Below are 25,125 nucleotides of genomic sequence, written 5' to 3' on the forward strand. Positions count from 1 at the left end.
TTGAAGAGCTTGACTCTTAATTGCTTTTTGATGTCTATCAATGAAAAGTGAGAGCAGTTGTATTTACTAGTGCTGGGGCAGCTGGGGGGATGCCCACAGCTCCTCTGCCCGCACACTCTCCTGGGCACAGCGGCTGTAGCTGCACAAGGTTTCTCACACTCTCCTATTTGACTTGCTAACCAACAGGGAGGTGCAGAACAACCCATCTTACAGGCATATGCCAAAGCCAGCTTCTCCTAAAAAGGGGGGTGCACTGAAGCAGAGCTGCAGGAGCAACTTCTCCTCCCAGGAATGGTGGCAAAGGGGCAGCTGGACCAGGCAAAGGCACCATCAGCCCTCGATCCAGTCAGCCCTTTGCACCCTGGCAAGCTGGCACTGCTTGTCTCTCCTAAAGCTCAGCACTGAGTGGGTCCTGCAAGTTGGTGCTGCTCTGCCTCCTCTGCGCAGGTCCACAGGGGGAGAGACTCCATAGCAGTACTGACCAACACTGCACACAAGCAGCAGGAGAAGGGATGGAGCCTATATTTAAAGATGGAGCTTCATCTTTTGTTCAGAGAGGTACATGCTAAACGTGAAAAACCCTCTTAGTCTCTTCTCTGGGAACTTACTGTAAATTGGGGCATAAAATAAATGCAATTGGCCCGTGTATCTCTCTTTGTCTCTAGTTTTTGTGCATGTTTTTGTTTTACAAAGTACGTATGTGAAGCAGAGGCTTGCAGGATCAAATTTTTAATTGAAAGGTGGAACTACTGCTAGGAACCTGCTGTGCTGGTCACCCCAACCACCACTCCACAGAGCCTTCCCCCAGCTCAGAGGGCCTTGTCTCACTCTTTCCATGGCCTCCCACTCTTCTCTGCCTGTAGAAGATTTTGCAGCCATCACCACTAGCCTGTGTGGGAATGTGGGGAGGAAGAAAGGATTTAATTGCGTTCCTGAGCCCCAGCACTTTCATTAGTTAAATGTCCTCCCGTCTTTCTACGCTAGTCCAAGCTTCTACTGAATTTTCCTCAGGCCAGAAGAGGCCTTTAGGGCCATTTGAAAGCAACCATCAGATAAAAGTGATTGTCATCCTCCTTATGCGGCAGGGAGGGAAGCAGACATGGGCAGACTGGTCACACAGGAAGGAGAGAGAGGAGGGACCTGGTGACTCAGAGCTTTTGACTCCCAGCTGCCAGTTTGAGACGCTGCTCCAGCCAAGCATAAAAGCACATGGTTATCTCTCAACTCATGAATAATCCCACTGATTTAAGCCATAAACTCCAGCATCCAGGCCTTCATTGTCTGACTACACTCACCAAGAATGGATAAACAGGAGTTCAAGTCTGGGTATTTGTCTTGGCATAGAAGAATAGTTTCAAATGGTAGTTTCCCTGGATCGAGTTTCTAGGAGAACCAGCAATGGGGATGCAGAGGTGGCTTGGTCCCCAGGATGAGGCATCCCTCAGGGGTGATCTCAGAAGAGGACTCTCCACGCTGGACATACTTGGGCTCAGCACCTCCCTCACAATCATTAGATGCATGTGTGGTGCTGCTTTGGTGACTGCAGGGACATTGACCTTGGCGGTGATTCCCCAGGGCACAATGCCCGGGTGATGTGATCCCAGTCCCCAGGCATTGCTGGAGGTGAAAGGGGCACTTGCATATAGGATGATACCCAGTCTCCCCTCCCATCTGGTATTTATTGAGTTCTTTATCCCTTTGCTCACACATAACTGGGAAATATCCTAGTTTTGAAGCAATCTTACTCACAAGCACTCAAAACTCAAAATCCAGTTCAGGATACAGTTCACACCCCCATGGCTGCTTCTGACCTTGCCTTTCTAGCACAGGGCTGAGGGATCAAGGGAAACAAGAAGGAAGCTCCATTCCTTTTGCTGATGGAAGAGTGAGTGAAGCAACTTAAATTATAAATGGATGGCATTGCTCTCAGATGGTCAAGTGTTGCTCCATTCTATCATGCAAAGTAATAGTTTCACAAACAAAGTAGAGAGGACCAGAGATACGAGTATTTGGGAAACATATCCCATAGCTGACTGAAAAGTGTGTTTTACTTTTAGCTGTTGACACAGGATTTGCGCTGGATGTCTGTTGTTCAGCCCTTCCCCAGAGGGGAAAGGTGTCAGCTCTGAGAAAGACTGTGAACCCAGTCAAAATGGTGTCATTCTACTAGCAATTTAAAGGGCAGGTTTTGGGTTTTGCAGCCTGGGACAGGAGGTGGTGGTTTAAATAACATATTCAATAAACGTGGGCAAGGCCCATTTTGCTTCCCACTCATGAGAAACTTCCAGTTTGGTCCTTTGCAGCCTCGTGATGTCTCAGCTGGAGATGTGTGAGCTGAATGGACCAATCCCCATTGCCTAATATGTCCAAATATTCTTCCTGCTCTGCATCCATCTGCTGCCTCATGTCATTCTGGCATGTCGACATGAAAACTGAACGTGTGAATAGAAAGCTACTTCTGCTGGCTTTAGCTCACGACAACTTAGATATGGGTGCAATGCTCCCCCGGACACTGTGTGAGGCTCAGCATGTGCTGAAGCAGTGCTGGGACTGAGGCTTTCAGGGGGGCTCCAAGATACAAAAATAGGCCAGGCTTCCTTTATGGATTCTCAGTAACTGAAATTCAACTGATTAAAACTCAGGTAGGAAGGGTGGCCCTTGTCCTCACTCAGAGCTGTAGGGTCTCAGCTCCTGGGCTGGTTTTTGAACCAGTTCACTCCGAGACAAGAAGTTCTTTAAGAATCAGTGGCCAATACTGAATCAAATACATCCACTTGCACTGGGTTGCAGATTCCCCTAGCACAGGTCCTGGAGTTTATAATCCACATTTAGTTTTCACTCCTTTCATTTTCACCCCTAGGAATGCAAGTAGAAACAAAACCAGGAAAGGACAGGAAGAATGGACAGTGCCTGGCTGCTGGGGACTAGGCAGTCTGACTCCTGCTCCAAGTCCTTTCAGACTCCTTCCTGACCTCAGGTAAACTGCACCACAGCTTCCCCTTTGCTCAGAAATATTTAAATACACCATTAATTCCACAGCATTTACAAACCAACAGGGGAGAAGCATCACCTTGGAGCCAGTCACCTGTAAAATTGCTTACTAAGGTATCTACTCCCAAATTCAAGGCATGGAAAACCCAAGGGTTTTGTAACAAAATGTGGAAAACTCCCAACAAATATTCCAATGCTCCCTTTCAGGCCACACCCCAAAAGGAAGTGAGACTATAATGGACAAATCCTCCTCTGGCAGGGGGCCAGAGCCAGAGCACTCTTCACCCAGTCCCAACCTACTTCATTCACCCCATGCAAAACCCCTGTGGGAACAGGCTGGCACGGCCCAGACAATCCATGGCATTGTCCCTTTGCCCATGACAGCAATGCCAGCCCATGGTTAGCGTCTCAGTGTCTGGCCAAAGCACATGGCAGACGGCTGTCTGAACCTGGGACCTGGGAAAATGGGGATAACATCAGGAAAAAACAAAAACAGCTTACGTACCTACTGCTTCCATCTCATCCTGCTCTGGGAGAAGCCGCCTTGCTGTGGTCTGAGTCAGTGCCTGGTCTTGTGGTCCCTCGGCTCTCCAAGGAGCTGCTGCCTGCTCCAGGCTTGGGGCTCTTGGCACATGGCATCCCATCTGCTATGTCTCATCTGCTGCTACAGCCAGCACTGGGAATGGTGGCTGGGCTATTTTCACCCTGTTTGGGCTGATTTGGCCCACCTGTGCGTGTGTGAATGCAGCTCCCCAGCAGGTCAGGATGGAGCAACAGCCCCTACCTGGGATATTCGCTGGCTCCTTTGAAAAATCTCCCCAGATATTCATTGGATCTTAGGTTACCGCAAAGTATCTGCCTGGATCTGGGCTTTGATTCTCCACTTTGTAGCTTTATTCCAGGCTGGCTGGGGCAGTGCCTATCCCTCAGAGACCACAACTGACAGTTCTCCTCTCTGGGAGAGGAAGAAATGGGGCAGTGGTTGCATTTTGAGGGTGGGGAGAGGGAAAGGCTGCTTGAGGCCATGGGGCAGCTGCAGGGCTGGTGAGGATGATCAGGAATCAACTTCTTTCTCCTTCTCTGCGTGGGATGGTGAGGTGGATGTCTCACCTCTCTGCTAGCTGTAACAAACACAGGGGGCTGAGCTCCACCAGTAGATGTGTCACCTCCCCCACCTGCTCCACCACTGAGAGTGGCTTCATTCTGCAAAATAAGCACAGAGAGAGAAGCTGAAATTGCCAAGTGGGAATTCAGTTTGTGTTCATGCTGAGAGATGGCCAAAGAAGGAGAAAACATCCATCTCAGGACGGTTTTCAAGATTTGGACATTTGGCTTCACATTTTGGTATGTTCAAACATGATCTGTCAACCCCCATCACAGGAAACAAAAGGAAGAACAAACAACCCAGTCCTCTAAGGTCAGGGCTTCCATGGCTAGAAAGTTCATGAAGCACATGGTTAAAAATAGATTCGTCTGAACCCATGATGTGAACACAAATCCACACCCCACTACTGGGTATTGTGGAGTTCCTTTCTCTCTTATTATGCTAAGAAAACCTGGAATATTAGGAAGTGAAACACAGAAACAGCTCTTAAAAGTAATAATAATCCTCCTACCAAAATTAAAGCCCAGCTGTGCAACTTCCACACTCCTCAGCCATGTGTTTGTGTTTGAGAAAATTCGTGGTAAAGATTTTACTTACCTGAGCTTTGGGTGCCTCCATTATTAGTAGGCCACAAATTAATTGAGTGGATGATGCAAAAACGAGTGCCAGTAAAATATTTACACCAATTCTTCATTCTGTTTGAAACTTGTTTTATATATATGCATATACCTAATACTATAAATAATAGAAATTATGCTCATATTTTGTACTAGAGAAGTAAACACTGGTCCCAACAGCAGTGGCAAATGATCCACTCACATTTCCTGATTGCATAATTTGCCTAGAGGATGGACACATAATTACACTATAATTAAGTATAATAAACAGAGAAAATTATTTGAGAAGGAAAAATTATCAGAGCCTCAACCACATCTGCCAGAAGCTCTCTTCTAATTAAGTTATTTTATTAAACAAAATGTTTTTAAGGTGGGTCTGCTTTGAAATTGTACATTATAGCCCATGTAATGCAATTTACTTTATAAGTAAAACATGGCTTGTGTATGGACAGATCATATCTGATAGGACTCATGAAACAGACAGCTATTGGGTCCAGCCCAGCCTGGTGCTGAGTCCCTCACAGCCCTGGTCCAGGGAGCAGACTCTGAGTGATGCTCTGGGAAATTGCAGCGTTTCATTTGCACTCACTCATGGGCTCTTGGTACATTACTTGTTTGGGTTTCTTTCTGATTTAAAGGAGAAATGAGAGGATCGGGTAATTCTGATGCTGTCGTCCTGAATGATACAGTGGAGGCAAGGGGCAAGAGAAGAGGTAGCTCAAGCTGGCCCAAATAGCTCATTCTATTCAGAGTTGAGTCTTGAAGCACTATACCCTCCCAAATGCTTTACCCTCACTGATGGGGCTCAGTGCTTGATGAGATAAGAAGATGCAGCTGTCCTTAACGTTGCTGCGGCTGAAGGAATCCAGATCACTGGTTCCTGAACTACAGGACACAGCAGGATCCCCTAATCTACTCCTGTACGTGGCAAAGGCTGCCAGACACCCTCCTGCTCATTTCTTTTATAACTACAGCCTATTTTTTCCAACACTTGCCCCCAGCCACTCAGGGAATACAGGAGCTCTTAGAGAAGCTTTGGAGTGTTACTCTGCAGGAAGCTACTGCTGCTGTTCCCCACCACCACATAAAGTAAAAAATGTTCAGCTTCAAATTTCAGCCAGAAGATATCTGGATACATCTGCCTCATTTCCACATTTCCCTTCCTCTTTTGATGGAGATGTGATCAAGCCTCTCTTCAAGCCTCTAGCCTGTAAGCTCATTGCTGCCTGATACCGATCTCTGCTGGTTTCCTGGCTCTTCAAGGCTCCTACAGCCTTTCAATGTTCTTTGGGAAGTTCTCGGTCTATTAGCAACCTGGTTTCTTAACTGTTCACTCCCTTCTTCAGTTCTCAAGTCTCTTGTAAGGTTTGCTTGCAGTGATTTAGGTTTTCTTTCAGGTCATTGTAAGAAACAGCATAACTTCAGTAGCACATCCCATTGGTACCTGCTTGGGATGAGGCCTAAGAATGGACTTGCATCCCAGCATAGGAGAAAACACCTGGACAAGGCCAGATTGGATGAGGCTCTGAGCAACCTGATCTAGTGGGTGACCTCCCTGTTCATGGTAGGGTGCTGGAACTAGATGATCTTTAAGGTCCCTTCCAACCCAAACCATTCTATTCTATGATTCTAAGGACAAACCAGGGGAAGAAGAAACTGTGTCCTAAAATATCAGTTGTGCAAGGTCCTTGAATTCAAACTGGTGAACATTATGTTCTGAGAACATCTCCAAATGCCCAGTGAAGGTCTCTCTCCAGCTCTGCCTGCTGCCCACCAGGGTAACAGAGAGAGCAGTGTGGTGGTCAAGAGGAATCTTCTCTTGTTTGGAGTTTTCCACTCTTAGGTATTTGGAGACCTCCGAACCACAAAGTACTGTGGGTTATTGATAGATTGCCGATGTGTGTGGTCACAGGGTACCCCAGGCTCTGTGTTCTGCTCTTGCCTGCTTCAGCTTCTCTCCCCATCTCAAGCACTCTCAGGTGAGAAGTGACCTGGTTTCAACAATGAGCTACAATGACAAACCTTGTGGCAGTCACAGAAATTGCAAACGCAAGCCGAAGAGTCATTCTCAGATGCTTGGCAAACGCCAGACCACAGAAACTCAATGTGTCGTAAGATTCCACTTGGTCCCATAATGATGGGTGGGAAAAAGGAGGAGGATTATCTGTAGACCTCAAAGTGTTTTACAAAGGGAGACAAATGCTGCTATTCCCATTTATTGGATAGGGCAGTGGCAAGTTGAGACTTGTATGAAGTCACCCAATTAATCAGCCAGAAAACTGCCACTGAAACCCATGTTCTGGTCTAAACAGGTTCTCAAACTGCCCGCATCACTGGAATATCTGAGCACCCTCCAGCAGCACATGAGGAGAATTTGGGCATGTCCATGCTGGCCAATGCAAACAGCTGCCTGTCCATCCAGCCCCCTTCCCAGCCAACGGCACACCAGCCATCTCCAGGTGGAATGTAGCAACATTCACACCATCCTGAGCCCAGATGTATGAACCCCACCACAGGCTGGGGTGAAAGCTCAACCCATCCCCACCCTAACTCAGTTCTGTGGCTTCCAGGGAGCAGCTTGGTTATGGGGCATGGACAAAGCAGATGAGAGACTGTCTCTGAGAGCAAGCAGACATTTCCCTATTCTAAATCCAGTTTGATCATCTGTAGTGCCCTACAGCATATTTCCTTGTGCTTTAATTCCCACTGAGACGTGGAGACAGAGCACAAATGTGTTGGGTATTCTGTCACAGCTCCTTGGAGGAGAGATTTGGAAGATGACTCCTAAACAGAGATATGTGGATACACCACTATAAAAAGAAAACATCCCAAATATATTTAATAAGTCAGGAAAAAGGAAAGAGAAGGAGGGCATCTCTAAACTCAAGCTCTATTTGTCATGAGCAAGAGTACTAAAAAATAGGTAACTTAATGACCTGAAGGAAGACTAGCTGTTATTACAGGACATTATACTGGCAAAGCTCCTGTACATCACAAAAATAATTCTCTCTAGACTTCTCTTCCCTTCCAAAGCATGAGAAAACAAGAGTGCATTTAGCCTCAATTCCCTGGCAGGCAGCATCACTTCCTTGTGAGAGCTGACACAGCCATGGGAAGGCTGTTCTCGGCAGTAACTACAAAAGCCCTGTGTGACCCAGCAGGTCTGACATAGACCTGAAAAAATGAGTCCTGCTCCATGGAAGCTAAAAATCCCAAGGGGCCCGGAGAACTCATTTCGGACTACTCATGCTCTCAGGTTTAGAAATCCTTTGAGGGTTGCTGAGTTCACACAAACCACTCCCAGCTCTGGAAGTCTGGCTCTGCTCATCCTGACTTTGTTTTCCTCCTCAGGCACCTACATTCCCCATCTGCCAGCAATGAGCCATTGGGCAAAGTGGGCTTTGCGCTGATGCTCTTCCTTGTTTCTGGATCCAGATCCCTGCTGTCAGGGATCCATTGGCTTCACTAACTCATACCCCTTCTCCTGGAGCAAGCAGGAGAACAACATTAAGCATGTGGTTCTCTGCAGCTTTGCATTTGCTGGACTTTTGTGCAAAGCTCTGAGTGAACTCGTGCCCGTACAGAGGGGGCACGCACGATGCTGGAACAACGGACCTGGTTAACTTGGCCACAATCATCCAGGAAGTTTATGGCAGAGCTGCAGATAAGATCCAGACATATTGCCTTTTGGGGCTGTGTCTTCACAACAACACTGCTCTTCCTCTCGGCATCTGGGCTTGCTGTCTTACTGGGATGAGCTACTCAGCAAGTCGCAATGGGAAAGAGCCATGCTTTAATTCTTTAGAGAAAATGACACCACCTACATAGGAAAACCCCATAGATTTTTGCAATTATTGCCACGCATGGACAGCTTTTCCCCCTTTGTGATCTTTACCACTTCCTCACCATATGGAAAAGGCCTGATCCTGATGAAAACAGTCATGGTTCCAGAAACGTCACTCAGACAATGTTGATTTACCTCCACAAAGGATGTGGCCCAGTGCTTTTGGCCAGACATTCCTGCAGGCAGCCAGTCCCATCTCTGCCTCCTCCACCCAGAAGGCTGGGGGAAGTCAAGAGACAATAACTCTGCTCAGCTTCACCTGGCCCACCCAGGGAACAGCTATTTCTGTACACACACGGAAAACCCAAGCCTTGTCCCTTTAATCTAACATCTCATGCATGTTGCTAAACCTAATTTGAAAGAAAAACAAAAAAACAAACCAACAAACCAACATGAAAATAGCATTAAAGGAAGTAGAGGATTTGAACTGCACTATATTTTCAAGATAGTCTTTCTGGAAAACACTGTATTTTAAAAATGCCCCTTTTACCATGAGGTTTCTGAAACTACAGAGCCATCCCAAACTCCTGTGTGATAAGGCTTATAATTTGGAATTGGGTAATGGAGTAAACACAATTGGCTTTGTATTAAGAGGCAATATGTAATCATCTGGCAGTGCTGTGTTGCCCCCACTCCAGAGGGCTTTGGGGCTATTTGTGCTGGAAATTAAAGCTAAGAGCAGTGATGATGAAGGTGGCTCATCCTCCATGCCTGACAGAAGGATGGTGTCTCAGGGCACAAATTTCCCCCGGGCTTTGGAGGAAAAGATGCCACTTTTGAGAATTTAATGTCCCCAGTCTCCCACACTTGCAGGACTGTTGATTTAAGATGTGAGCCTGCACTTGACATGTTTGGGAGGGCAGCTTTTGAGCTGTGGTGGGCAGAGGCTGAACACTCTGTCCTCCTCTTAAGTGAAGTGACACCAACTCAAGACTATTCTAATGATAAGATCTCATTCCTTCATATTCACTTGACAGGTTCCTATTAAAGGGATGGCAAAACCAGTGAAACACAGACGTTTCTGTGGTGGTTTTATGTCAGATATAAATATCCATGTAGGAGTCTTTCAGGCCTCTTTGCATTCCCAGAGCAAGGACCAGATCTGACTTCGGATTTTTTAATTTTCTTCCAATTTGCTGGTGTGAAATCTGACAGCCAGGCAGATGTGTCTGCCTTGATCTTCCGTGTGGATCTCCTGTTGCACTCCCTTCTATCTTCCCATGCCTCAATAGGGGAAAGTAAAACTGCTGTCCAGAACCATTAATCACAGCATCTCAGGTCTGTAAATTCTCAGGAGTTTTCCTCCTGGAGCTCTGGCAGACATTGACTCATTTTCAAAACTGGGTATAAAGCATATATACGTAAGGGAGCACACATGCTTGGAGCATCTGCAAAAACATATGGCAGTTTCACATCCAACTCACCAGTTTCCTGGACTGAACACACAGAAGTGCAAGCTTTCTGAGAACCAGCAATTTCTGAGCCCTGGGTTTCCGTCTCTCATCCCCGAACCACAGCCCTTCCTTGGCTCTGTGAGAGATAGCACTGCCCTCTGAATTTGGCAGTTCTTGCACAGAGTCTTCCTGGATCCTTACTCTTCCATGGCCTTTTTTGCAGGTGAAGCTCCTCCCTGGCTGGCCTGACAATCTCTTTCCTCACCTTCCCATTGCTTACAGAGGTGTTGGGTTATCTGTGCTTAATCCCAAATAGTGAAAAGAACCATTTCCAGGATCAGTAATTACACTTCAGATATCTTGGGATTGTGCTGGGCTGCTAATCTGCAGAGCTCATTGCAAATTTTTCCAGCTAAATCTTTCCTTTAATGAAAGATGTTTTGCCAAAGGAATCATTTTCCTTAAATATACTTTTCTGAAGAAGAACTTCTAAAACTTTTGGCTCTTGTTTCTGACAACAATATAATTTTTCCTGTCTTATCAACATTTTCTGTGCAAACGTGCCCACCTATCAGCATATTTTCCATGTTAGCAACCAAACTTGAGTCCAACATTCCTTTTGCTACTGCCGAGAAAGCCACAAAGCCCACAGAATGGATTTAAACAAATCATGCAGATGTGATCTGTGTCGTTCTGTGCCTGTGCCCATGCCACTCATGTGGCACATTAGTTTAAATTCTTAGAAACTCCCAGAGATGGAGAACTCTGCATCATCAGTTCCAACATCTCCCACTCTTTATGGATACAGCTTTCCTAAAATCTCACCTCCTCTGTTTTGCTGACAATAAAAGCAAGTGGGTCTTGTCCTTCCCTACATGAACAGACCCATGAACACTGCACTCTTTTACCAGACCCCCTTCAGTTACTGTCTTTGCAAGTGAAGCCTCTCATAGCAGTGCTCAGTCTTCTCTAGACTAAACAAACCCAATTTAAAAAGTAATTCCTTACAGGTCACATTTCTTGAAAGCTCTTATCAGTCCTGTTGCCCTCCTCCAGACATCCTCCAGAGTTTACATCTTTATTTGAAGTCTGGAGTGTAGATTTGAGGGCTGGGCCTCTCCAGCACCATGAGGACCTCCATATGGAGGGTGCTCTTAATATCCCTTCTAATAACAAGTATCTTTCTGGCCACAGCATCACATGGTAGACTGAGATTGGAGCTTGTCCTCTACCAGCTCCCCTGGCATAGTGCCAGGACCTTGACCTGATTCCTTATGTGTATTTTTATTGTGCACTTCCTTTTTTTACCTAAGGCTATTTCTAAAGTGTATTCATTAACATTTAAGAACATTTAAGATCAGCCCTCCTCCCAAGGTTGGGGTCTTCCAGACTATTTTGCTGGTTTAACCTACTGCTCCACCATCCAGACAGTTAACAGAGATTTAAATGTACCATGAATAGCACAGACTTCTGTGGATGTTCCTCTCACTTTGACAGTGAATCATGCCTGTCTAATCCTTAAGGATGTTATTCCAACTGATGGCTGAAAAACAGCAATTATGCTGATAGGTATCATGTCTGATACCAGTGCCTGTCCAAAGGAGACCTGAAGCCAAGACTGATGCCAGTGAATAAATAATAGGTGAATCCCTGCTCATCCCCTGCACCGAGAAACAGGCCTGAGCACCAAGTCTTGAAACTACACTCTCTTGGTTTTTTTTTTTTGCTTTTTTTTTTTTTTTTAGAAGAGGACAGCAACAAAGCTGGATTATTCATGGCTCTGAAAGCAGGATGGGCACATCAGTATGCCCCTCAAGCCAAGATGATGAGCTAACCAACTTTGTATTGTTAGAAGAGTCCCCACCTATACTTTCAGACAAAGGGCCGATTAGCTCATGCAAAACTCTGGGAGGATGCCATCTTTCATCGCTATCAGAAGAAATTTAATATATGTTAAGCTGCCAACAGTTAACTGCTTGTGTATGAGGACACACAGCCCAGGAGCTGCCCACCATGCCAGGGCAGAGTCCTGTGCTGGGCACAGAGTCCACAGTGCCTGCAGTCCTTCCACCATTCCTGCAATATCCTGCTGCAAAGGAGCCATAAACACTCCATGGTCCGAGTCACTGATGGAAATACTGAGTGTCTGAGTGCACTAAAACACATAGGAATGAGGATGTGAAGCATCACAACCCCATAGCACAGAACTCTCAAAACCACTGGGTTTACATTGCTGCCAGCATCACCTCTATGAGAAGTGCTGCATGGTCCAAAAGGGAAACATGCAGGTGAGAGGAACTGCAAAGAGAGATCCTTTGAGATAACACATTCCCCTCTTCCTCCAGTGGTAAAGCTGTGTTGTTCAGAGGAACAGATGCACTAAGGCTGAAGGCAGCCTTGTCTGTAAACCACCGAGAATGCCCTTGTCCACTTTCAATGTTCTCACAGTGCAAACAGCTAGAATGATCTCTTTATGTCACAGATTTTATGTCACAGAAGGACACAAATGAGAATCAGAGGAAGAAACCCTCTCTCGTATGAGAAAACAGAAAAAGTCAGTGACACATTTGCTATGTTCCAATTGCATACCTTATGCTGAGTTAATGTAGGAAGTAATGTTTTTTCACTGTCTTTGTCTGCACTCTTCTTCCATGATCCTTGCTGAAGATTTTCAGGATGTTAGGAATGCCCTATGCTTCCCATTAGCCTAACAGTTATCTGGAACAGATATAGAAACATGCTTTTGACAAACATTTAACAATGGATGTCTTCCTGATATATTTTCTGACTACAGCCTGAAAGTAGTAGCAGGCACAGAAGTGCATCACAAAAACGTTTGCTTGCAAACAGGAGAGCTTTCTTTCATCTTGCTTATATGGGGAGACAGTAGTTATTGTATATTGAGGATTTTTCCACCTGGACCACCTGTATTCTAAGGAGTGGATGCTGAGGGTGTGTCACCTTCATCTCCTCTTCCCAGGGTTGTTGGGCAAACCAAGCCTCTAGGGAACTGACTGTAAACTCATTCCCTAGGGGCTTGAGGGGAGGAATTATCCCAGAATCTTAGGTCTGTTTCTGGCAAAGAGTAACTGGCTGAATCCCAAATGATGACATCCCTGTAGAACCTTGCAGCTGTTATGGTCCTGGGAGCTGGGCTCCAGCACAACCCATTCACCCAGTGGGACCTCCTCATCCTGAGCCCACTGTGATTCCCCTTTCAGACTGACCAGGTTCTTTCCATCACTGCATTCACAGCACAACATGTCATGTGAGGCAAAGGGGGAGTTTGTGGAAGCACGCAGCTCCCTCTGCTTCCTCTGGCCAGTGCTTGCACTTAACACAGAGCATTTTTACTCTGTGGAAATCTTTGCACCAAATGACTTTGTCCTAATCACTGCATTGCTTCCATTATCACCCGCACAAACATTCCCTTCAGATCAACATACCAGCTGGGCCAGGAACCACACAATTGATGTTTTGCTTTCCACTGCCTTATCTAAATCCAGTTACTGCTCAAAATGAGACTAAGTCAACAGACTTAATTGAATGAAAAGGCTGTGAGACAACCTGGAGATTTGTGGCTGTGTGTGTCCGTGCAGGAGTTAATCTCTGAGAAAACACTTGGCTACAAACGGAGCCGGGCTGAGGAGGATCGGTTTCTTCTCAGCCTAGAAGCTCCCGACATGCCAGGGTTGTGCGAGGCATTGTTGGGGCTCGTAGGAGGATTTAGACAGCACCACAAACAATGTACCACCACAGAGAAAAGCTGGGGATGGACAATGGAGCAGCCCATCAGCAAATATTTCTGCTTGCTGCCTAGATTAGGAGATAGCAGAGACCCCAGAGTAATGGACAAAAATAATTACTCTCCTGTAATTGCTGCAGTCCAGATATATGAAATAACCCTGGGAGCAGCAGGTTGCTTGATGTCCTTAGCTCTTCTCTGGGGAGGCAGCTGCCAGACTCTGTGTGTCCCCAGTGGTCAGTCCTTGCAGGCATTACAGAATTTTCCAGGCTGCACAGCCAAGGCATCCCTTCAACAGTTCAGGAGATAAAGGAATAAATGAAACGTTGAACAGCCACACTGGGTCAGATCATTGCTCCACCTCACCTCTCCCCCTGTCTTCAATGGAGAACATGAAGAGATTCTACGGAAAGACCATTAAACCCAAGCAGGGCTATAGCCAGGATCTAGCAGTCCCCCACAGTGACAGTGCTGCTCAAATCTTCTCCAGGGCTGCAGGAGGAAAAGGACACAGCCTTACTCTGCAGTTACACCTTGCCCCAGCAAAATCTGTGCCTCTCCTTTTCCTATCACCTGCTCGGCTCAGAAGCCTCACATTGGCATCTGGTGCCACTGCTGTTCAGGGAGGCTGCAGTGGGAATGTTCAGGTTCATCCCAATGGCTCATCTTGGCCACTGCCTGAAGGGAGGCTGAGACTGCAAACCTCCTAAAATAGACATAAAATATCTTCTAATACAACATGATTCACTACTTTCCTGGCTGGGAGGACTCGGCTGGGTGATGTAGAATCTGAATCTGGTTCTTCAGTAGGCAGTGACAGACTGATGGATATCTCAAGGCGACTTTGCCATGAGCCACGTAGAGACAGAGCCTTGCCATTTTAGCTGAGGGGCTGAACATGGATTTTGGCTGGAAAAACTCATCCCATGCTCCAAAGAGACACCATACATTTCACAGGCCACCCACTTGTCACTACGTGCTGGCTCTGGGCCAGGACATTTGGCTGTAAAAATGCAGCTGTAGTGGTGACCCTTAAAGAAAAGAGGGCACTGACCCAACTAGATCCTTCCTCCCAACAGGAGTTCTTGCCCTTTGGTGTGCCACACGAGCAGATAGCACTTTTCCAGCAAAGTCAGGAAGGATGGGAAAGCTGATGAGATTTGCGTTCAGGTGCATATGGCCAGAGTGCTACACAATGTCAAAAGAAACTGCTGCTGAATGCCCAGGATTCAGGATACAACAATAACACACAGCACTATATTTCATTCCTTTAACAAGTGCTGAATATGCAAGGCTCCTTTCCCAGCTTCTGTCTTCATCTTGGAAGCTGGGGAAGAGCTGTGTGTATAATTATTTTCAGATGCCATCCACTTTATTGATTATCTGAGTAGGATGAACAAATGATGGCAGCTAGTGCCAGAGCAGAGGTCAAATGAAGCTCACTCCTTTTTGGGAAAAACTGAAATAAACCCACCATGTGAACGGGTCATTGAAAACAGCCTGGGATATATTCCCTATAGTCATTCCAAAAGTTCAAGGGCAGGGGAAAAAAAGAGGAAAAAAAAAAAAGAAGCTGTCTCTGTGTTCACTAAACTTCTAATATCTGAGTGTGCTTAAAAAAACACTCACACTTTTTTCATACACTCATGGAAAAACACACTAAGCTTTTGAATCAATGGTTTTGTTTTTCCAGCAAGTCCCTTCCAGGCTCCACGCACCCTCTCACAGTCACGTCTGCTGGGTGAGCAGGGAGCTGACAAACTCGAGAGGAGCTCTCTGTGATTTTGCCACATTGGGTTTCAAGTATCAGCTTGCTGGAAGTGTGGCGGAGAGGGAGGAGGGAGGGAAGTGGTGCGAGCTCTGCCAGCACACCTGCACAAGCTTTGGGCTCTCCTGGACACTCTGTGTGCTAATGATGTATAACCTGCAGAGCCTGGCAGCTCGCTCACTGAAGACTCTACCAGACAGGCTGTGCATGCCTCTGATTCCTAATTTCTTTAAACAAGTAAGAAACTGCCCCCTGCCCCCAGCCCTGTGCTGTAGATAAATGCCCAGGATGAAAACTGAGATATGTTCAAATGGGCAGAGCTTCTACAAAGGAAAGGAACAAATTTAATTATGGTGTTTTAGGTCTATGTAATTCCTCTTGTAAAGCAAAGGGAGGAAAGAAGCTGAAAGAGAGACAGCATTCATTTCAGCTCCAATGTTCTGCTAATTTTTCTTTTCACTATTAGAGATGCATCTGGATCCTATTTCTAATCCACCCTCAAATTTGCTTGAATTAAAATCCCAGATCACTGCTGTGTTTTCAAGTTGAAGTGTGCATAGCAGCCAAGGTTTATATTGCAATTTCTGGAGTTATGGAATGATGAGCTCCAAAAGCGGAAAGTGTGCTGTATGCTTGAGTCCTAGGGAGAAAAAACCTGGATGGCACCAGTGTTATTTGGATGGAGCCCATTTGTAGAATACATAACCTTGAAGTTCATACATGGCTATATTTTACATGCAGTTCTGCCCACTGGAGTTGGTTGGTGCGGAAGAGCAAAGGCCACCATACTGGAGATGTAGGAATGGGAAGTGCTATTTAATTATAAAGCCTGGATATTTTTCAACTTCCCCCTGACATTTAAAAGTTCCCCCATTAGTTTGGGGCTTATTTTAATAAGAAATTCCCTTTCTGACTAAAACAGCACTTGCTTTGAAATACCTGTACTTTCTCTATTGCTCCCCGAATCCCAGTCTGGTGTCCTGCTCACGTCTAAATCTAATAGTCTTGTTAGACTGGAAAACACCATAGCTCTCACGGAGTTATGAATCCCCATATTCCCTGGGCTTTCATCTCTGCCACGACAATTCCCAGCCTCTGCCAGGTGAAGCCAGACAGCCAATATTTATGGAAAATGAACAGACTAATCATTTCCAATAGCAGGCCATGATTATGATATAATTGCAGCAGTTTACATTGACATCCAAGTGGACGGATACAAGCCAAAAAACTGGAGTAATGGCTCCACCCATCTACCACCCAAATGTAAACAAGCCAGCATGGTTAAAAAGAGGACTTGAAGTCAGAGCTGTGGTGTTCTCCTTCAGCTGTGTTACAGTGGGATAGCCAAACTTCCACACAACCTTCCTGCCAGGCAATTCATCCAGGCCTAAACTGACCTCACCTCACACAGAAAGTTCAGCAGCTTCTCACAGTATCAGTTTATTTTTAAACAGGGCTTAAACTCTATTGTCAATAAGAGCAAGATTGGAGATTGGGTGTTACAGGGTCATGATTTAAACCTGTTAAGTACCTAAAATGCAGCTCAGCGCAAGCCATGGTTGGCCCTGGTGTCATGTGTACGCGCTTGGACAGAGGAGCAGCTGCAGTGGGAAAGGGAATACAAAGAGCCCTGAATTTACCCTTAAAACTTTCTTCCTTGCCCCTCTCCAACTTGGCCTAAATTCAACTAAATTCAAGTATCCCCTAAATTACATTTCCAGTAAATTCACAGTCTTGAACAAAACAGCATCTGCTGTTTGTTGAGGCATCTTTGCATGCCATGGTTGATCCATTCCTCCTGGTACCATCACCTGGAGAAAAGGGATACTGCTCAGCTTCCAGTTCCCACTCCTAAACACGAGATGAGCTTGGCCTAAGCATGGTCTGTGTCTGCAGCTCTGGATACCACAAGCCTCCTCAGAGGAGCTGGCTCAGAGGAGGGGCAGTTCACACCAGTGAGAGGCTGGCCTGCAAACACTTGCACCTGCAGAGTGAGGACAAATAGAGGCCCTTGCTCTGAAGCATGGTGAGCTCCAGCCTCCTAAGCCATATGAAATCCCACTTCCTCTCCACTTGTGCTAAATGTAAAAACAGAAACAAAGACACACACCTAAATAAACAGAAAAGTAGAGAGCAGAAGGGAGGGAGGCCCTGGTGCATGCCAACTACTACAGAAAGATATTTTCTATTTGCGGTTCTCTGTGTCAGACCTTGCCATGTCACGTGGACCAGAATGTGAGTGGGAGACTTGTTGGACACACTGGCTTTACAAATGTCTCACAACTGCAGAAACACCTGCTTTACGTTATTTTTTTTGCTAGTCCCCAACAAAATTCTTCCCTGGTCAACAGTTCTTAGCAGACCTTCTTTCTTCCTTCTCTGTGGATGGCTCAAGTCGCTGGTTTCTAAATCCTGGGCCACCACATGATCACACTGGAACCTCCTTGAGTTGCAGGGTGCATCAGAAGGCAGAAAAGCCAGTTCTGGTCAGAATTCTGCCAAAATGTTGGCTAGAGGACCAAACCCACACGAGGCTGCTCAGGCCCAGGTGGGGAGAGTGGGCAGAGGGGTCACCCAGCTCAAAGGGTCTGTCAGACCCATCTATTTTCAGCATGAACCCCCCCAGCCCACACCTATGCAAATCACACCACTCCAGTCACCACAAGTTATTGCTCTTAGTCTCCACTGCTTCCTGTGAAGCTGGAATGGGTTTGAGACAGCATCCAAGGAAACCAAAGGGAGCCTTTCCATTAACTCAATGGGCTCTGGATCAGGCCCAACATCTGTTTGGCCTTCTCTGTACACAGCACAGCCAATTCATTCTTTATCCATTCCTGGGCCTCTCTCTCCAATAGCATCCATATTTTTCCTACTTATGGTTGTCATTAGCCCCACTAAGGACCACCCCAAGAAGGAGACTGCCTGTGCCCCTTTGGCAGCCAATCTCCTGGCGTTGCACAGCAACGAGTGCTGCCCCAATCCCTTATCATTTCAGCAAGGCTCTCCTCTCTCCTTGTTCAGGTTTCCAGAACATCCGTTTGAGCTGCCAAGCTCTTCCTACTCTCTCCTTCCCACCAAGTAATGGGCTGGTTGTACCTTCTCTTCTAATGTAAACTTGGTTGAGAATCAATGTCAAGACCAAACAGTAACGTCCAAAAGCCTGTCAGACACCTGAAGAGCATTGCCAGAGCAGGGACAGGCTCTCCAAACAGACATTTCCCACCTCGGTTGATGACAGCCCACGCCATGAGTTCCCTAGAGATCTGGAGTGTGAGTGAGAACAGCGAACAGGTAGGTCCTTTGCCTTGTCCAGGGAACAGTAAGACACCAACCATCAATTTATCAAACTGTCTGAATCAAACCACAGACTACACACATTGGGCAGGACCCATAAAGTTCATTGAGTACAATTCCCCACCTCTTCACAGGACAATTTAAAACTGAACTAGACAACTACAAGTATCATCCAGACACTCCTTGAACTGACAGGCTTGTGTTGTTACAGCTTACCTGGGGTTCTTTCTTCACCATCCCCATATCTCCTCAAGTGTGAATTTATGTGTTGTGCCAGCTCACAGCACTTCAGTTTCCAACTGTTCCCGCCAAATTTGTGAACTCACATTGCAGAAACTATTATGGGACTGGGCACAAGTCTTCTCTTGGTCCCACTGTGACAGCAACAGCAATGGTTCACAAGACATCATCCATTCACTGAGAATACACAGGGTTCTTTAGGACTTTGCCAGGCCTTGGATTCCAGGATCTTGTTTTCAACCAGCACATATGGATTCCCATTAGCAACATGCATGTCATTGCTAAGCAGATCAACAGCCTTCGCTCACAAGCCAAGCTACTTCTTAGGACAGAAAAACAAGTCTCCAGTGTCAAATCTAAGGATTCTTCCAGGCAGGGAACTGCAGATTCATTTTGGGCACTGCCATTGCCTAAGTGAGAACCCCATGCAAAAATACCGCCCCAACATCCCCCCCCCCCCCCCCGAAATCATGAGTTTGGAAATGGGAGCGTGTTGCCTGAGGCCAGATGTGGGGACTGGCAGGCTGCTGGCACTGTGCAAGGGCACATCTGCATGTCAGGCAGTTACTCATTCCTGCATACTTCCCTGATAAAATCTGGATTGCCTAAAGCTGGTATTCTCACTCCAGTTTCCTTATCAAGGTATTTACCACCTCCTGACTGTGTCTTACAGACTGAGGGTGTTAAATCTCCCTTATTCTCTCTCTGTACAGGGAGCTGGAGCATGTGGGAGCTGCCATACAGGATGGGATTTCTAACCCCACCGGACCAGGCAGTGTGTGGCTGCTGGCCTGGGCTCCACAGGATCTCACTCTCTTTGTACCTGGGATGTTGCTCTTTTGATCCTCACTGTCTTCGTGCAACCGGTGGGCCCTTCCTGTGTTTTGGGGCATTTGTTGTGGTGTTTTCTGGTAGTCCCCAATCACATTTTAAAAGCTGTTTTGTCCTGTGCAGGGCTCTCTCCTGGTGTAGCTGTTGTACAGCTCTAGGAATAGAAGGATAGTTTGGGATGAAGTTATCCCAGGAATAACAGAAGTGTATGTGGCACCTCCATACGTGCACATAATGTCTTTTTCTCTCTGAAGTAAAAAGCAGATCTCTGTCTCTTAAATATCAGTACTGAGACAGTCCCGTGGTCACAAAGGTAAGGTGTACTTGGAATTTTGAGCGAGCCCTTTCCAAGAGCACCCCACACCTCTTTCCCACCCATTGTTGGTATCAATTACCTATTTTAGCCAATGGCTCTCACACCCGCCTCTTCCCTCGGGAAAGCATCACCCTGAACCCTTCACAGGGTGTCCTTGAGGGCTTTGCTGTTCCCCTCTGAGCTTCATAAAAAGGGAAAAAGAGGGACATGTTCTGAAAGAGAGTATCTTAAAAATTATTAATTTCCTTGAGGAAAAATACTAGTGGATTACTCACTGGGGAAACCTAAGCAAGAGATCTGCTTCAGTTTGGTTTCACAAACATGGGAAATATTTCACCAGTTTAAGAACAACATTTGTGGAGATTGATCGGCTTGGTTCACACTGCCTTGAGGGAGGATGTAGTTTATTTTGGGATGCTGAATGTACAAAGCTGTCCTTCGTCCTTCCTGAGAGCATTATCCTATAGACATATAGCCTGTGTCGATCAGACTTAAGAGAAAGCTTTTCAGCTAAATTAAAATGGAATGAAATGAAATGCAACTTGATTTCAGAAATGCCACTAAGTTATTTTAGTTCAAAAACCCCCCAATATAGAGCTTTACAGCTGCATATAGGAAGATTTTCTTCTGGCATTTTTGTTCCATTGAGTTGCTGTTTGGGATGAATAAAAAAAAAATCAGAACTATCACATGGGGTAGATTCCTAATTTGAAATTTTTCTCTTGACATAGGCTACCTGAAGGAAGTGAGATCTCTCCAGCTGCCCCTCCTAGAGAACTGCCCAGCTGTTACCAACTTGAGCAAACTTGGTTAAATCCCACCACTACACTCCCCATACATGAAATGCTGTTGGGATGCTGGACAATGCTTAATGAGAGCCAGGGAAAAGAGCTCTGCTTTAATGTGGAACCCCTCTGCTGGCAGATGTCAGATTTGGATCTGAGGTTGCTGTCTCACTTGGTAGTGTCCATCCTGGTGAGAGCACTCTGAACCAGATTGGCAAAGCAAGCCCTGCCGCTGGCAGCCGCCCAGGGAAGCCAGGCAGGGTTCACAGGCTGGTTTTTCCCCTCCCTCCCGTGTTTGGACAAGGCAACACTGAAATCAGAGAGACGGCTGCTGTCAGTGGTGGCGTTAATTAGGTGCCAGTTGCAATGAAGAAAGGATGTCAGTTACGTGGGCTCGGGACTGTATCACGCATCCAAGCTCTAACTTTCTCTGCATCCTCCCCCCCACTGGTATGAAGTCTAGCTAGGCTAAAACCAGCTCGAGATGTGGCCACTCTTGCTGCAATTTCTCCTCAGACTGTCTCCGGAGTTGCAATATTTTGGAGGTGTTGTGCACCTCCTGGGTGCCCAGAGCATGGCGGGGAGCAGCCCTGAGTCCCCTCGAGCCTGACGTACAGAAAGCAGATGTTTTTGCCCTGCCCTGCTACCTCCAGAGACAGTGTATGAGAATAAAATGGAGGGAATGATGTAGTGTGAGAGATCAACTAAAAAACTACTCCTGTAGTGAAGAAACCACATACTGTATTCAAGACGTCAGAGGTTAGCCATGGTGCATGTGAATCATGCTGCAAATATCTCACCTTTAACTCTGCTGTCATAATTAGATTACTTAGTTTTTATTACAGTTTTAAATTCTGCCTTTATAGGTTGCTGTCCAGCTGTGCACTTAAATCTGGTTTTATCACACTTTCTGAGCTCATCACATTTAATTCTGTCCCTACAATGCTGGATTAACTTTAAGGGTCACTGAAGTCAGAAGTCACTCACCCTTGCCCTGCTAATGGATTCACAGCAGCCCTCCATGGCCCGAGGAGTGATGTGTACAGTAACCCAAATTTATCAGCGGGGCAGAGGAGAAGGCAAAGGGGGATGTTTGTTTAGTCACTCTTCTGCTGGGCTCGCTGTCGGGACATTTGCACAGATTACTGCATCGACGAGGTGTTGTTTACCTCCTCTTGTAGGAGCCTGTTGCAATGCAGTCGGCCCAGCACTGCTCTGGGAGCTGAAAGGGACAATATGTAGGTCTCTCTGGAAGAAGGGAATGGCTGATTAATGAGGCCCGTAGACCTGCATCACCCGAGGAACTGATCAACTCTCTCCAGCCAGAAATCACACCCTGCTGGCCCACTCGCTCCTGCCAGAACTCCCAGCCTGGTATTTTGTGGGTCCCATCTCTGATATTTGAAGCAGTTCCAGAAGACTGAAAAAACTTTTTTTTTTTTTGTTAATGCTAAGGATGGCTTTGTTGTTGCCTATCATCAAGAAAGCAGGACAGGGCACAAATGAAACTCTTCATTTAAACAACATTCATCCCCAGATTTTACCTCAATCTGTTTTCATTCTCTGACCAGCAAAGATCAGAGAGGTTGGTGTTAGATACCACTAAAACAAGATGATTCATTGCCATGAAAAAAAATAATCATCCTGTAAATAAGCAAATAAAGGGGAAATCTTATTCTATTTAAAAAGACCTCCAAGTAATGGAGAAATAAGGTGCTGAAAGTCCAAGTGATTTATATCACAGGGAATCTGAAAAGGATCTGGGAAACAAAACTTGCTCCAGTGGAAAGGTAATTTCTCTCCTCCTTGCTGAGGAATACTTTATTAGGACAGACCTGAGCCAGAGATGGACAGCAGGGACTTTAGTGGAAAGGGGAGGGCAAACTTTGTCACTGAGGAATGCCATGACAGTTTTTGACCTTTGCCTTTCAATGACTAGACACATTTTTGGAACCAAGGTTAATAACCTTCAGCAATATACAACCTTCTCCCAAGGAATGTGTGGTGATTAGGGCAAAGAATTTCATGTGGTCACAAAATTATCTCACAGTGCTGGGCTTATAAAATACTCTATTTCCTCCATTAATTGTGTCCATGTGGAGCTGTAACTAAGTAGCTGAAACAAATAAAACCAAAGTAATATTGTTTCCTTTTAAAATATATCACTTAATTTGTGGAAGAGGTTTGAGCTCATTAAAAATAGGCTATCTCCCATGAGGGCTTTTTCCTTTTCGTCTCCGAGCCCCTGGCCTGATGCTCAGTAATACGGAGAGCAGCACGTTGCTCCTTGGCACAGCGCTGGCTGGAGCCACTCTCCCGCTTGGCTCGGCAGCTCCTAATGTGCCACTGCCCTGAGAGGAACAGTCATTGACTGAAGTTTCCCCTTTCCCTCTTCAGCATATTAGGAACCACCACTCCTTGCTCCCATGGAGAGATGGGACTGTCACAGTCCCTCTGTTTTTAATGTGGAAATGACAACACGTTGACTGCAACCAGAGATGCAAGCGAAGCCCAGTCCTGAGCTAGAGTCTTACCTGAAGGTACTGTGCAGGCACTTGGCTGCTTGTGGTGAATCTCAGACTGTTCCCTGCCCCTCCAGAGAAAGCCGTGAATCAGTTACATCAGGGTGACATCAGGAACCGCTGCCTTGTCACTGGACTGCGACATCTCCTTTCCCTGAGCTGATATCAATCACAAAACAGGGACAAAGCACACAAGACAGAGGTAAAGAGCACCCTGGAGCAATGGGGCCAGGCTGCAAGAACAACCTCCAGAAGACATCAAATGATTCCACATTCCATTCCTGGGGAACAACATTTTTTCTTCTTCACTGGGGTATATCTTCCAAGTCCACTCCTCCAAAAGGTTGCACCCTCAACCACTACTCTCCCTAAGCAAAATCAGGAGAAGATCTGGTGATTCCACAGACCCTTGCAAATTCCCAGTTCTGTGTGCTCTGACCTGGAATGTGCTTGTGCTGCGGTGAGACTGAGCCAAGCTCCAAGGGTGGGTGATGCAAAGATCTGACCAAAGGGGGCCAAACAACCACATTTTAGCTGAGTTACAGAAAGCTTAGGGCAGAAGCTGAGATTGTGATCTTCTCTGCACTGGCATGTTTCACAAGGCGGTAATGCCCCATTGGCACCAAACACCCCTCCCCTCTCCCCCACTACTGATGTCGCACCAAACACTCATCAGGTATCTGGGACAGATGTTACAGTATGCACACTTCAGCTCTGTTTGACAGAGCTGAGGACATTTCCATAAAATTAGAACCTATGATGCCTCTCAGAGTTTCTCCTTTTCTCTTGTGGGCTCAGTCACACTGGAGAAGAATTTATGTCAGTGTTACCAGGCAACAACCAAACTATTAATGAGTTGGATGATGAGGGCACCCTAGTCAAAAGGAATTCAGAGGCTCCCACAGTGCTGGGTCACTCCAGTTCTTCTCACTGGTTTTGTTCTCCTTCTACAGGGGAAGCCACATCTGGAAAATTACTGAGGTCCTGCTGTTCACCATGGACAACACTGGGAACTGGCATATGGTGTTGTAAACTGTGATTAGATCTACAAAGTAAACTCTCATTATGACCTCTCTCAAGGACTTTAAAAACACATTTCCCTAACTGCTATGATTATATCCAAATTCTTTCATTTTGGTAATAACAACATCATCCACATTTTCCTCTCTCCCTCCTCCTTTTTCTGATCATAATCTTGTTACTCACAATAGAAAAATCATTCCATAATTCTCTGTTCTCCCTGCAGACTTGATCTTTGAGCATGAACATTCTCCTCCCACCAGAAATCAGTATAAACATAAACAGCTCCTCTGCTTGGGATGAGCTGAACATGAGGTGTGGGGCTTTTCTGGACCGTATCAAAAAGTCACTATCATCAGACTCTCATTAGCATCATCATAACTGCTTATGTTAGAGCCCCCTTAGAGATGACAGTCAAGACCAAGGCCTGATGAGCATTTAGATGCTCATCACAGATGCTCAAACACAACATGAGGGCAGTCCTTGCCCTCCACAGCCTGAAATATCTCTGACACTCTCAGGACCCAGCTCAATTGACTCCCTGTCACTGCCATTCCTCTGCTGCCTCTCTGTATGATTTCAATTCTTCCTTCTGCAGCCTCTGTAATCACTAGCACAACTGTACCAAATTTCTCTTCTCAACACACAGCAAA

General features: G+C 46.1%; 1 protein-coding gene and 1 long non-coding RNA gene across 3 annotated transcripts in view; one reads left to right on the plus strand and one right to left on the minus strand.

Annotated features, from left to right (window-relative positions):
* The window catches only part of BMP2 (bone morphogenetic protein 2), a 67,473-nt gene extending 62,710 nt beyond the window's left edge, over positions 1 to 4,763 (plus strand). The window contains exon 4 of the mRNA XM_085053966.1: positions 2,861 to 4,763. Coding sequence (XP_084910092.1) covers positions 2,861 to 2,981 — 121 coding nt within the window. The 3' untranslated portion in view covers positions 2,982 to 4,763. The remainder of the gene's footprint in view (positions 1 to 2,860) is intronic.
* The window catches only part of LOC146438833 (uncharacterized), a 44,438-nt gene that overhangs the window by 12,332 nt on the left and 6,981 nt on the right, over positions 1 to 25,125 (minus strand). For both annotated transcript variants that reach the window (XR_014850504.1, XR_014850503.1), the window contains exons 3-4: positions 23,465 to 23,611; positions 4,102 to 4,194 (exon numbers count right to left, since the gene is read on the minus strand). This is a non-coding gene — a long non-coding RNA (uncharacterized LOC146438833). The remainder of the gene's footprint in view (positions 1 to 4,101; positions 4,195 to 23,464; positions 23,612 to 25,125) is intronic.

Source organism: Lichenostomus cassidix, chromosome 3, assembly GCF_008360975.1.
Source record: "Lichenostomus cassidix isolate B80296 chromosome 3, HeHo_3.0, whole genome shotgun sequence".
Taxonomy (NCBI): domain Eukaryota; kingdom Metazoa; phylum Chordata; class Aves; order Passeriformes; family Meliphagidae; genus Lichenostomus; species Lichenostomus cassidix.